This window comes from Falco cherrug, chromosome 4 (genome assembly GCF_023634085.1).
Source record: "Falco cherrug isolate bFalChe1 chromosome 4, bFalChe1.pri, whole genome shotgun sequence".
In the NCBI taxonomy this organism is placed as follows: domain Eukaryota; kingdom Metazoa; phylum Chordata; class Aves; order Falconiformes; family Falconidae; genus Falco; species Falco cherrug.
The window spans coordinates 51,313,030-51,326,367 of record NC_073700.1 but is presented as its reverse complement, the minus strand read 5'-3'; the positions used below and the strand labels follow the sequence as shown (position 1 = coordinate 51,326,367).

Genomic DNA, 13,338 nt, shown 5'->3' with positions numbered 1-13,338 from the left:
GCAAAAATGTGCGACCCAGATTAAAGCCCATCTCTGCTGCAGAGGGAGAATGGGAAGAAGTGGAAGGAGTTATGGCTGAACTTTTGTTTCCCATCTCCAAAGACCCTCCACAGACTTGAAGTGGGCCTGTGCCCTACTCAGGGTTTAGGGTTTTGTGACTGGTAGCGATGCTCCTCTGCTGCTGACAAGGTGATGCTTCTAGCAAAACACACTGCAGCTGAAACGGAAAGGCAGGTGGGTAAGGATGAACGGTATGGATGGGATACAGCCAGTTCAGGGAAGTACCAGTTCTTGCCTGAAGTGATCCCTTATAGTAATTCTCTACTTGCTGAAAATGTGCAGGTTGTTTAGAATATTATGAAGCCAGACATTTGTTAAGAATCTGGAAGCACTGCTTCTAGACAGCTGGAGGCAAGATCAATAAAACATTTACGGAAGTTTCTTTTTAACTCGCTTCCACCGACACTAGTATCCTTCGCTGTTCAGAGACGTAGTTCCGATTTGCCAATGATGGGGGGCTAAGAGAAGCATATTACTGCAGATCGCTTAAATAGGAGCTCTTCATGCTTAGATATTTACCTGTAGTTACAGTAATAAATCATGACACACTTGTGATTAAGGGCTTTGCAGCACCTTCAAAGCTCGCAAGCAATTAGATCATCTTTGAGTTTTATTCATTCTACATTACAGTAACATTTTAAAAACAAGCCCTTCATTACAGACAGTGTGTAAAATAGATATGTACAGTTTTGCTCACAACTGTTACTTTAATAGGGTTGGGTGCCGCTGCCAGATCCCAACACAGTGTTTGTAACATACAACAGCAAAGCCCAGAGCAGACTCAAACACTCTTTCAGCTGCCCACAGAAGTGGCAGAGCTGGCATTTCCCATGTTTCTCACCTAGGAACAAGGAATTACAGCAATGCTGGTCAGGAGACCGGTTACACCACTGACCAGCGAATTCTCTCCTTGGGAGGGAAATCATCGTACAGTTTCCCAAAGCATGTGTATAAAAATATTTAAAAAACCCATAGACTTTTCCAAGTCTGCTGTTCATATTTTTCTCCTTCTGCTGACAAGTCATTAAAGCTTGTCTATCCCCTCTGATGCCTCTGCTCAGTTATGGGAATTGACTAACCTCTAGGCAGAATCTCTTGCTGACACAGAGCAGTATGGAAGAATACTTTCATACCAAAGCATACACGGTACCTTATGCACATACAGGTGCGCAAGGTACTCTGAAGACACAAAACCTAAGGAAATGTGGTTTCATGCAACCCATAACCCAGAGATTCACATTTTTCAGGCCAAAAGAATACTGGGTGGTGGGCTAGGTATGCAAATTGCTCCTAATCAACAAGTATGTCATCTGGCTATTGAGCACAACTACATCAACATCCCATTCTTTCATCTAACAAAACAATGGGAAGGAAAAAATCCAACAACTGTGTTTTAGAAGCTAGCAACTCTTTGTTCCAGTCGCTCACTCCTGTAACAATATGTAATTTCTTCACAGAATCTCTTAGTCAACATGAGATTCAGATACCAAGAAAATAATTTAGTAAGCAGGTCTACAGTGCTCAAGAATATACACAGAAAAAAGTTTCATCTTGTTCCAGCCAGTATCTTTCCCAGGTTTATTGCCTGTTATAATCTGGGCAGCACATCCATTTCTCATACCCTCCAAGAGCTAGCAAGTAATTTTCCATAAGCTTTCTCAAGAATGAGATAAAATTAGGTGAAAGTTGTTGGGTGAAAGGGTATCTTTTTGCAGGAGCAAGTTACACAAGGTTCATCTAATTTTCAAGAGAGTCAGCAGCTACACAGGCTGCCTCTGGAACAGACCGACCTGCATTGCAGACACAGCTACGTGACAGCTGGAACTGGCATTTCTGAGAGCCAGGGAAGACTGGCTTTTAGCTGTCGACAATTTTGGCAAGGTTTGCAATGAAAACCACAGCACTCTAGAGCGGTTAAACTGTGGGAGTCAACCAAAAAGTGTTATCACCATGTGAGCCAAGTCAGGGGGAAATCTGCACACCCACACTATGTGCTCTAACATGCCGGACTAGCAACTCTATTTTTAACCAGGTAGACTGTGCTCCAGGGCACGTTAGGGGCTTGATGTGCTAAGGTAGCTGGTGTCAAAATGTCACACCTTTTAGGAAAACAGAGCAACACATCCTGAAGAACACAGGCGTGAGTACAAGGCAAGAGAACAAACCCACCCTCAGGGATAGACAGGCTAGGGCTCTATCGTGCTACACAACTGATGAAATAACGGATGCTACAGATTTATGAGTAATACTAATACAGTCATACCAGCCATCTCCATGGGTCTGAATACGGGCTGTGATTCAAAGCACAGGTCTCTGTCGTCCATCGTCCAGGACTCATTGCGATCGAGAAATTCTTTGTAAGACAGCTTTTCATCCATGATTTCTCCTGGGAATACTGAGATTAGAGAAGAAAATGACACAGTCAAAAGTGAAACATTAAACTGAAATATTTAAAATAGGTTACGGCATGATATGACATTCAGGGGCCAACAGTAACATGAGCTGTTAGCCAAACCAGAGACCATGAATATTCATTTGTTCCTGTTTTGATACAACTCTTCAAATATAAGAAACAGAGTAATGGGAATTTCTGCATCTTGATACACATGTAAGATCAAGAATGGACTCACACATCAGAGTGCTGTCCTGCTTTCAAATGTCACACAATTCACACCAGCTCCTCACACTCATCTTTAGGGAGATTTTTCATTAACGTAAGAGCTGGAACGACCCTCAACTTGCAAGGCGTAGCGAAGCTTTCCTGTCTGTCAATACAGAAACGCTGAACACAACTTGCTCATCAGGTCACAGTGGGGAGGAGGGCAAGCCAAAGCCCCATACTCTCCTGCCCAGGCATCAACTCGTATGCACCAAAGCTGACCATATTTACAAAAATGTTAGCACCACCACAGACATACAGTACCCACAGGATGGTTTTGCTCTCTATTTTACTAGGAAGACAAACTCCAAATCATTTAAGTGATAACTTTTCCCTAAATACTTCAGAGGCCTTTATTTGTGTACCTTTATATTTCACACTTAAACCTAATCTTCCCCCAATTTACAATAAAGACAATTCTCTGAACACATAAACACCTGATGGTTTGTATCTGACCAAGGAAAACATTAATCTTTCTTTGTTGCCCATGTTAAAAACAGCTGCACTGAGACTAACAGCTTTCAGCAATTTGAGACGTTAGTAGAGTCAAGTATTTTATTACCAAAGCTTTGGTAGGCACCTTCCACAGCCTACAAATGTCCCACAGAAAAATGCATGGAAATAAAGAAGAAATTAGACTACATAAAACTGCATAAATAAGGTTTGTCACAAGGAATATTGAAAATATACAGGTTAGCCTCTTCCTGAAGTCCTTACAAGCAGCTAGAAGATATGTAGAAAACTAAAGCAAGAAAGCTCAGCTGTGAACTGAGACACCCTCCAGCAGCAGCACTAAGACACACTGTGGGCTCTCCTCTTCCTCACCTTCTGTGCCTTTTAATCTTTCTGTTTTTAATAACATCTCCACTTTGTTCCAGCCTATTCACTCCTCCCAGCACGGCACCTTGGGATGAACTAGTGGATAAACAAGAGTCTGTAGCATCCCTACACTCCTGCCACAATACGCAGACGTACAAAACACTGCCAACAGCCCCAGCTGCACCAACATCTTCATGAACAAGGGGATTTCACCTCTGTCCTGGGAGGCTGGGATTTAGAGGTCCCTGAGAGTGCTGCAGCCCTCTAAATCCCAGTACTGTGCCCAGCTCTGGAGTCCTCAGAATAGGAGCGGGGCCAGAGGAGGCCACGGAGATGGCCAGAGGGCTGGAGCCCCTCTGCTGTGCAGCCGGGCTGGGAGCGCTGGGGCTGTTCAGCCCGGAGAAGGGAAGGCTCCTGGAGACCTTATGGAAGCCTGTCCATACTTAAAGAGGGTTTATAAGAAAGATGGGGATAGACTTTTTAGCAGGACCTGCAGCGACAGGACAAGCAAGGGGCAATGGTTTCAAACCAGAAGAGGAAAGATTTAGATTGGACACAACGAAGAATTTTTTTATGCTGAGGGTGGTGAGACACTGGCACAGGCTGCCCAGAGAGATGGTTGATGCCCCAGCCCTGGAAACAAGCTGGACGGGGCTCTGAGTGACCTGATCTAGTTGAAGATGTCCCTGCTCACTGCAGGGGGTTGGACTAGATGGCCTTTACGGGTACATTCCAGCCCAAACATTTCTGTGATTCTATTCTGTGAAACAAAAGCAGCAGCTAGTTGTAATGGCTAGGACAGGAAAAAGCACTAAGGCATAAATTAAGCTCTCCTTGCAAATAAGAGACGTATCAATAAGTACAGCATATGAAAGCTAGCTATAAATACAAAGTTTGATTTACACTTAAAATTAATGCACAAAAAATCCTGATCTACAGCTGTGTCAATACTGGCTACTCTATTGTAGCTCCCTCGTAGTCTCAGCTGTTACTGCAAAACACCCAATTACTTCAGCTTTCAAAGACACTGCCAGATCCTGCAGTCATTTGAAAGAGACCAAAACATAAGTCCTAAAGTTTTCAAATATGACAAATGCAGTGGCAAGGCTCAAACCAAATAACCAGACTAATGACTTTTAAGATTAATTTTCATTTTAAGAGACCTGAATTTGTCGACTCTTCTATTGACAATATTGGACTTTCAAACTGATTCCAGTTTCCAAAAAAATATTTTTTTTTCTTTCTTTCTTTCTCTCAGACCAACTCTTTCTCTCCTTCCCCAATGGAATATGCTATGCGCTCTTGCCAATACACCTCTTTATGTTTTTAATATTTTTACCTTCACTTAGGCTAACAATATTACTTGCAAGACTGGAGCTCAGTAAAGGAAATTGATAGTGTGCCTCAAAACATACCCCTGAAGACGACCCTTAATCCAGTGCAAAACTGCAGTTAATAAAAGCAGAACCAATGTTAACACACAGAAGGAACACAACAGAAGCAATAATTAAAAACACAATGCTGGTATACAAAAGCAACAACCACTGCCTTTTCTAGAAGGGTGAGGTACCAGCTAGCTGCAGAGAATTCATAGCAAGGTGGAACAGAGATTCACAGAGAGACTGTAAAAATTATTAATAATAATAAAGGGAGAGAAAGCAAGAAAGATGAAAGACGTCTTTTGTGCTTTTTTTGGTCTGTTTACATCACAAAATAATGAAACAATACCAGTACAAATCAATCAGTGGTTACGGCAATTTGATCAGATATTTTGTTTTTACAAGAACTGGAGAGGATTCAGTTAAGTTAGAAACACAGCAAAATCTCAGATTAGTACATAAATACTACTTCTCATAATTAAACGCTGGAGTTCAATGACATGCAGTGTCCCTGGGGTCTAAAACTTTGCAAGGTCAGAGGCATATGACGGTCTGCATATTCCTATTTTGAGTCATTAGCAGCAATACACTTTAGCAGGGACTTCACAGATAATCCCCAGGAAAGGCAGAAGAATTAATGAGCTTTAACTCCCTTCAAGGCATTACATGAACTGTGGCGTGACAGACAGGGCAGAGGACTAGGGTAGCATTTCTCTACCTAAATTCAGAGGGAGGCAGCAATGGTGTCACCAGGATTCAGTTACCAGCAGCTGGGCTCCGTTGGCGGGCAGTGGGACACGGGCTCTCCCAGCCCACGCTGCACCCCAGCTTGTCTTCCTGCTCTGGCCAAAGCCCTGTGCTTGGGTGCTTCCAGCTCCCAGGTGCCCTGGACAGGGATGTCCCAGCTGTGCTCCATTTCCAAGGGGGCTGAACAATGTTGTACCAGATGTGCCATGCTGTGGCTGCGGTGAGCAAAAAGGAACTGGATCTTCAAAGGGAAATGAGACAGGCTATTCACAGGATGGCTCGTGGCACCAGTGTTTGAACTTGAGTGTCCCACAAGAAACAACTGAACAAGTAACTTGCTGGAAACATGGTTTTTTTCCTACTGAAATTCAAAATGCAGAGAACGCTGCCTACCAGCCCCAGGCTGGGTACTGACACACCATGACAAGATGAGCACTAACTACAGGAAACAATATTATGTTCTAACAGAAGTTCGCAATAGTAGAAGAGTTCCTATTCAGACTGTAATCCAACTAAATAAAAATAAAATGCATTTATTTTTTACCCTTATATGCACTCTGAGGGTCAGAGAATGGTGATTCAAAGTATAATTCTAGTAAACACAAGATCTTCTACTACTTCGCTTCCATGTAAACACCACCAAGAGAAAGCACTGAAGAATAGCGTTTGAATAAATTCAGTTTCTGACCATCAGCAGAATTATTCCTACCTCTTGTGCTACAATCCTGCAGATGCCACAAGCACCCAAAAGCAGTGCTGATTTGGCAGGCGGACAGTGCTTTTCTGCCAGTGGCTTTTAGCTATTATTCTGCTAAATGACTACATTTGACATGGTTGACTTGGAATCCCAGAATGGTTTGGGTTGAAGGGCCCTTAAAGACCCCCCAGTCCCACCCCTGCCACACGCAGGGCCCCCTTCCCCCAGCCCCAGTGGCTCCCAGCCCCGTCCAGCCTGGCCTTGGGCACTGCCAGGGCTGGGGCACCCACAGCTGCTCTGGGCAGCCCGTGCCGGCGCCTCGCCGCCCTCACAGGGAAGGATTTCTCCCTCAGCTCTGATCTCCATCTGCCCTCTCTCAGCGCAAAGCCGTTCCCCCTTGTCCTGGCGCTGCAGGCCCTTGGGAAAAGCCCCTCCCCAGCTTCCTCGCCAGCCCCTTTGGGTGCTGGAAGGTGCTCCAGGGTCTCCAGGAGCCTTCCCTTCTCCGGGCTGAACAGCCCCAGCGCTCCCAGCCCGGCTGCGCAGCAGAGGGGCTCCAGCCCTCTGGCCATCTCCGTGGCCTCCTCTGGCCCCGCTCCAACAGGTCCGTGCCCTCCTTATGCTGGGGGCCCCGGAGCTGGAGGCGGCACTGCAGGGGGGTCTCAGCAGAGCGGGGCAGAGGGGCAGAGCCCCCTCCCTCGCCCCGCCGGCCACGCTGCTGGGGATGCAGCCCAGGGCACGGGGGGCTTTCTGGGCTGTGAGCGCACGTGGCCGGGTCACGTCCAGCTTCTCGCCCACCAGCACCCCCAGTCCCTCTCCTCAGGGCTGCTCCCAACCCATTGTCACCCAGCCGGTGTTTGGGCTTGGCACTGCCCCAACCCGGGTGCAGGACCCTCACCAGAGAGGACACAGAAGCTCCCCAGGCCTGGCTTTACGGCAGCTCTGCTTCCTCTGGGCACAGGACGGGGTGCAACTGTGCACAAGCAGCACGCAGGAGAGGGAACGTGTGAAGGCGATCACCCCTCACATTCAGCAGAATGCAGCCTAGGTAAGGCTAGCTGATCGCTGACTCTGAGGGTAGGTTAAAGGTGACAATTTAAGCAGAAAATATTTTATTAAGACAGACAATGATTGTTTAGATTTGCAAAGTACTTTGAAGATAAAGTGCCACTACGTGTGTCAAGAGACATTATTATTTACAATTATTTGTGGTACAGGATAGCAAGGGATTTAATTATGTTCTATTGTAAATTCTTCCAGACAGAAGCCTGTCATTTGTTTGTCTATAAAACTCCATTTAAAGCAAAAAACCCAGAAGACTGTGAATGTCCTTGTCAGTGCAAGGAAGAGGCTTGAGAGCAGTTAAAAAAATTTGACGTGAACTTTCTCAAAGATGAATGTAACTGATGTTTGGATTGGACCCACGCTAAGCCTGATCAACTGTACAGCACACATTGACTGAAATCCAAATATTTTAACTAAATCTGTTAATACTAGACCACAAAAATGGTATATTGCCATTATTAATAGATCCTCACAGGGGAAGAACATAAAATTAGGGTCCCAGCGAACCAGAAGCAAGCCAGAAGTATACAACAAGTAAAACCTCTACTTTTTTTTTTTTTTTTTTTTTACAGTGGACAGGTTGCATTCGTGCCTTTAAATAAAGGGATGGGAAATCTCCCTCAGCCATACACCTTGCTGGAAAAGGAATGAGCAGGACAGTAAGGCAGCAGAAAAATAAGAAGTGTAAAGGGAAACATTTACATCCAACATCAGATGAAATCAAATTGCTATAACCGCTGGGCAAAACTGCATTGCTATTTGCAAATCTTTAGCTCTAGCAAAAGCCCTAAAAGCCAGGTGGAAAGAGGATCCAAAAGCAAAATCCCCAAAAAAAAAAAGGATCCAAAAAAAAAAAAGAGGATCCAAAATTGCCTCTGTCAAATCATCAGAACTATAAAAAGACTTGCATATTTTCATAACATATGCTAATCAATAAAAAACCAAAAAAAAACCCAAACCAAACCAAACAAACAAACAAAAAAAACCCAACCAGAACAAAACCACCATTGCTTTCCAGCAGAAAAAACGACGTAAGAAGGAACCCAGTCGGGTGCCCGAGGCAGCCGGGTCAGGAGCAGGCACAAGGCTCCCGAGACCAGAGCAGCCGCTCATTCCCCTCTGCCAGCGACGTGCCTCTGCTTAAGCTGATCTTCACCATGCAAGTGCCAGGGACAATGCAAGCGGAGAACAAAGATTGCTGTATCAGAGTAAGCGTTAGCAAAAAACCCCTTGCTATTCCCAGTCCAAGTGTCTTTCAACACTACGGGCCATACAGCTAGAAAGTAGACACTTCCAGCTTCTGTGCCGTCCCCATCCCATCCCAATACTCCGTTCCTCCTTATCCAAACAAGTTTGGTGGAACATGAGAAACATGATCTCAGAAACACGGTCCCAAGGACTGTAGAAAAAGAGGATTTTTCAGTTCCAAACCCAGTTCTGCAGACCCTCCTAAAAAACACAGTCTATATGTGATCTACAAATAAAAGACATAAAAGCAAACAAAAATGACTAGCCAAACTCTTACGATAATAGATTCTGAAAGCACCTATCAATATGTTTCAGCAGCAGATAGTGTACTTAACACAAAATGTAAATTTGACAGATCCCACAAACCTGGAAAGTAATTTTAGCAAGCATTAAAGCTTGCTGATAGTTGAAAATCCGGTTACGACTGTTGATAATATAAACCAACGTAGGATTACAGCTTACAAAGTTTGCTTAAAGAAAAAATACCATTAACAACATACTTACAAAGCAAAGTTGCTTCTGAAAGTAAAAATATGGATCCCATGCAAGTAGCACCTTCCCTGAACTGATCCCACAGCAGGTTCCCGAGAAAGAGCACAAAACATTTAGTAGGGCTGCTGACAGCGTCGATTTGTTTGTTTTATCATTTGCTCTGCAAAGATCAGCTCGGTCACATAAACCAATTCAGAAGCTAATCCATACAAAACAGCACTTTTGACAACCTACAACACCGACGCTCCCAACACGGACAGCCTACTGTGCTCAGACCTCTGGAAGAAAAAAATATCTGTACCCACTAACATGCAGGACATCACACAGTGAACTTCCAGCAAGGAGCACTCTTAGTAGGGGATTACCATGATAAAGCCTTTTCGCTGCAGGAGATGCTAATCTTGATAGGTCACCGACCAGATCTCTAGCTAGAGGTCAAGTATCTTCAAAATTAATGAGTCTGCAGCCGTGAGATGTCCCTGCCAGCACCAAGTCAAGCAAACAGAAAAAGAGAAGCTTAAGAGTTTCATTCATATAGCCGATCTTAAAGCTAATTTGACCAGATCACTGCACTGGTTTAGTATCTTAAATGGATGCCAAGTTTGCCTTGCTGAAATCGCCACCAAGACCGACAGTTTTGCCAGTCGGCAGAACAAGCCATGCCCTGCAATAAATTCTCAGCAATCTCAAAAGACACTAAGTCCATACCTCCTCTGCACAGTATGGTATACTACCACCTTTACAAGGAACTTTAAGAAGCATTGTTAGAAAGCAAGTTTGGCAACATGCATATTTTTTATATTCTGCATGAGATTTGGAGCTGTTTTGGTAGCACTCAGTCCCTGCGTGAGGCTCTGCTCTGCACAGCTGTGCTCAGCAGGCTGCTACGGAGAGTCACCGACACGAGCAACTTCCAACTCCCACCACGCAGATTCTCAAGATACTTGCCTGTGTGTCGTCTCCAATTTTTTTTTATGCACACAGAGGGGTACTACCTCTAATATGCTAACCAGAGGTGTTATATAGGATAGGAGGAGGCATGGAACATCAGGTAAAAAACCCTACAGGCAGCCAAGACATTCTGGGTTCTCCTCCCCTCGCTCAGGACATCGATGCATTACGCAGGGTAAGGGATACAAAAGCCTCACCTTAAAGCTTTACACAGTACCTCTTCAAAGATGCTCAGCGCTCCCCTTGTGCATGCTGGCTTTGCAGTAAACAAAGAACCTCACAGGAGTATCTCCTCAGTATTTTCTTACGTTTCATTGTTTTGCAACATAGAATATTTTTCTACTCCAGTTCAGAGTGCAGGGTCTTAAACCCACTGGAAATTAGTATTACAGACAAGCTTCACTAATACCCAAATTCTAAGGCATAAACACAGACAGCTACGTGGAAAAGGATGTAGATCAGCCTACCAAAGGAAGTTTGTACCTTTTTATCCAGGAGGATAAGAGCTCAAGATTAAAAGAAGGTTTTGCATTTAATAAATACATAAAGCATGAAGCTGGCAGCCTTGCTGGAGAAGAATTTATCAAGACTAGAGCTGTCAAACTGGTTACTTCCTGCCCAGTGACTTTCCTCTTGTCAAACTGAAATACAGGCAACTCCATTTAAACTGGGTTTTTGTTTGTTTGTTTTTAAATAAAAATCTGAGGGAAATTGAACACTGGACAGGTTGCCCTGAGAGGTTGTGGAGTCTCTGTCCTTGGAGATAACTCGACACTCAGCAGACAGAGCCCGAGCAGCCTCCTCTGGTTTCCTTGCTCTTAGCAAGGGTTTTGGACTCAAGGCATCCTTCCAGCCTCCTAAGCCTTCACAGGCACTTCAGCTGCTGCTTTTGGAGAAAAATGTTTCTGCCCTTGAAAAAGATAAAAGCTTAACTACCAGGAGCTAGTGCTGAAACCAAATCTGGCTGAGCTTACACTAAATACTTTAATTTGCCGCAATGAGAAGCAAATTAAGATCCACCATTGAGTCAGATTGGAGAAAGAAGATCAGCAATATATTACAGGAATAGAGGGCATTTCAGATGGCGCTGACAATTCACAAAGCATTTTACTGCTTTCCTGCTGAAATTCCATGCTGTTATATAATCCAGATTGCTAAAAAAGCTCAGTGCGTACGACTGTCAGAACCAGTATCTCCTGACTTTAAGGATGCAAAGTCAGTAACTTCAAAGTTCAACACAAGGTTCACATTTTTCCTTAAGAAAAAAAAAATCTGCAAGGAAAATAAAATGCAATTGTTACAGTTTATTGTATAGCTTTTTTTCCTTACTTATTCTTCCCATAGAGGCACTTCTTCAGCAGCAACTGCTTCACGATCAACTGAAAAGAAGAACCAGCGATGCACAGAAAGCACACCTCCCACCCTCAGCTCTAATTGCTGTACAAGCGATGTTTGTTCTCATGCTCCTGTTTCCTGCTGGGAACGTCAGATGCTCGGGAAGTGAGTAATCCATTAGCGCATCCCAGACATTATTGGGGAAGTCTCTATCGATCACCAACAACGCTCTGGACTGCCATGCAGGACAGCTTCCACCACATACTCTCTTGGGATTCCTCCATCTAGAACCGCACTTGATAGACTCTACCTTTTTTAATAACGAAGGCATCTGAAGTCCTCTTTTTAAACACAAGGCTCTCTAAAGACTTATTTCCACAGCATTGCCATAGGCATATATAAACAGAACAGCTCTGCCTAGGAGATTTCTTTTACCCATGAAGTGTTACTCTGAGCAGGTATCTGCTCGGTGAATTAAAAGGACTATACTTGTGTTTTCTGCAGGAAGATGAGGATTACAGGAATGCTGCCCATGTTACCAGGCATTTTAAAAATGGGCACTTGAAGCATGGTTCAATATTTTTAGTTTTTGCTGTTCTTGGGCTTTTTGTTTGTTTTTTTCTTAAGTGAGATTTTGGAGAGCTAAGTGATACAACTCAGACAGTTTTACTGTTTTCTTGGGCTTCCTTCCTAAAGCTAAGGGCCTTCTGCATATACTTCAAAGTGAGTATTTCAATCCAAAGCCATGCAAAAAAACCCACAAACCTGTTCAACAGGCCCAACACAAGATGCAGACAATATAAAAGAACATCTCTACATATAGAAAACCCAAAGCAGTAACACCAACACTGAGTCAGCTAAATCACTCCCCCATCCCCTGGCCTTGGATCCAGCCTCACTAATTGAGAAGAACAACGTACAAGAAGGTATCTGAACATCTTGAGCAGGCAGCCTTGCCCAAAATTTATGAAGCTGGAATAAGCAAACTTCTGAGGCTAAAGACTCACAGCACGGGAGCTGCCAGCTTCTTATGATGGGGGGTCCTAAACCCAGTATGCTGGCACCAGAGGAGAGCCCAAGAGATGTGAGGACCAGGTGGTGGAACCTCACCCTCCATGCTGCCAGCCCGGCCACAGCTCCTGAGCTGAGACCTCGTGCTTGTGGATACGCAGGTCTGCGAGTGCGAGCAAGGAGAGAATGATAGCAAGTGAAGAGAGTTTTGTTTGAAATAAGTATAGCTGACCTTTCCATAAAAGTCTCACACCGAGTTGTGTTGCTTTAACATCCTACAAAAGCCTCCTGATTTCAGAGCAATCTGGAAGCCACCAGCACAGCATGATGCTGCAACAAGGCACAAGGAAGGAAGCCCCAAAGAGTTTTTGCGGTGGACTACAGCCCCTCCATGCTCGGTACTACCCCTAGCAGGGAGAGTGTGTCCCTTACACTGTCACCACAAGCCAGTGACACTGCAGTTTACAGCAGCAAGCTGTGACCCAGAGTGCTGTCATCCCTCATTCTGAGCAGGAAAAAGTTATTTCCCCTGAAAGGGCTGTTACCAAATTTAAACAGCTTTGTACTGATTCAGGGAATGCTCTGGTTCAAACACATAATTCTATCTCCTCGAGCAGAGGCTGGAGCAGCATCCCAGACGTGGCAGTTGCACATGTTGAGAAGACTGACTGCTCTAGATTAATCCAGGGTCAAAATAAGTGCACAGTACTTCAGAGAGAAGCCTTTGAGAAGAGCTGAAGCAGCAGCAACAAACCAGCATAAGGATTCGTTCAGCAAAGGTCAGTGCTGAGCTTAATGCTCAAGCCCTTCACACACAGATATACAGAGGCATGAACTGCCACCCTGGAGGGGCGTACGGGCTTTGCTTTTCAAGGAAG

At 44.5% G+C, this 13,338-nt stretch overlaps 1 protein-coding gene across 17 annotated transcripts in view; it reads right to left on the bottom strand.

Moving 5' to 3' along the window:
• The window catches only part of MAP4 (microtubule associated protein 4), a 139,970-nt gene that overhangs the window by 66,569 nt on the left and 60,063 nt on the right, over window positions 1-13,338 (bottom strand). For 16 of the 17 annotated variants that reach the window (XM_055706804.1, XM_055706799.1, XM_055706806.1 and 13 more), the window contains one exon: window positions 2,324-2,455. In XM_055706804.1, coding sequence (XP_055562779.1) covers window positions 2,324-2,455 — 132 coding nt within the window. Of the gene's footprint in view, window positions 1-2,323; window positions 2,456-9,175; window positions 9,462-13,338 lie in introns of those variants that run through there. The other variant, XM_055706809.1, reaches the window with a different exon arrangement.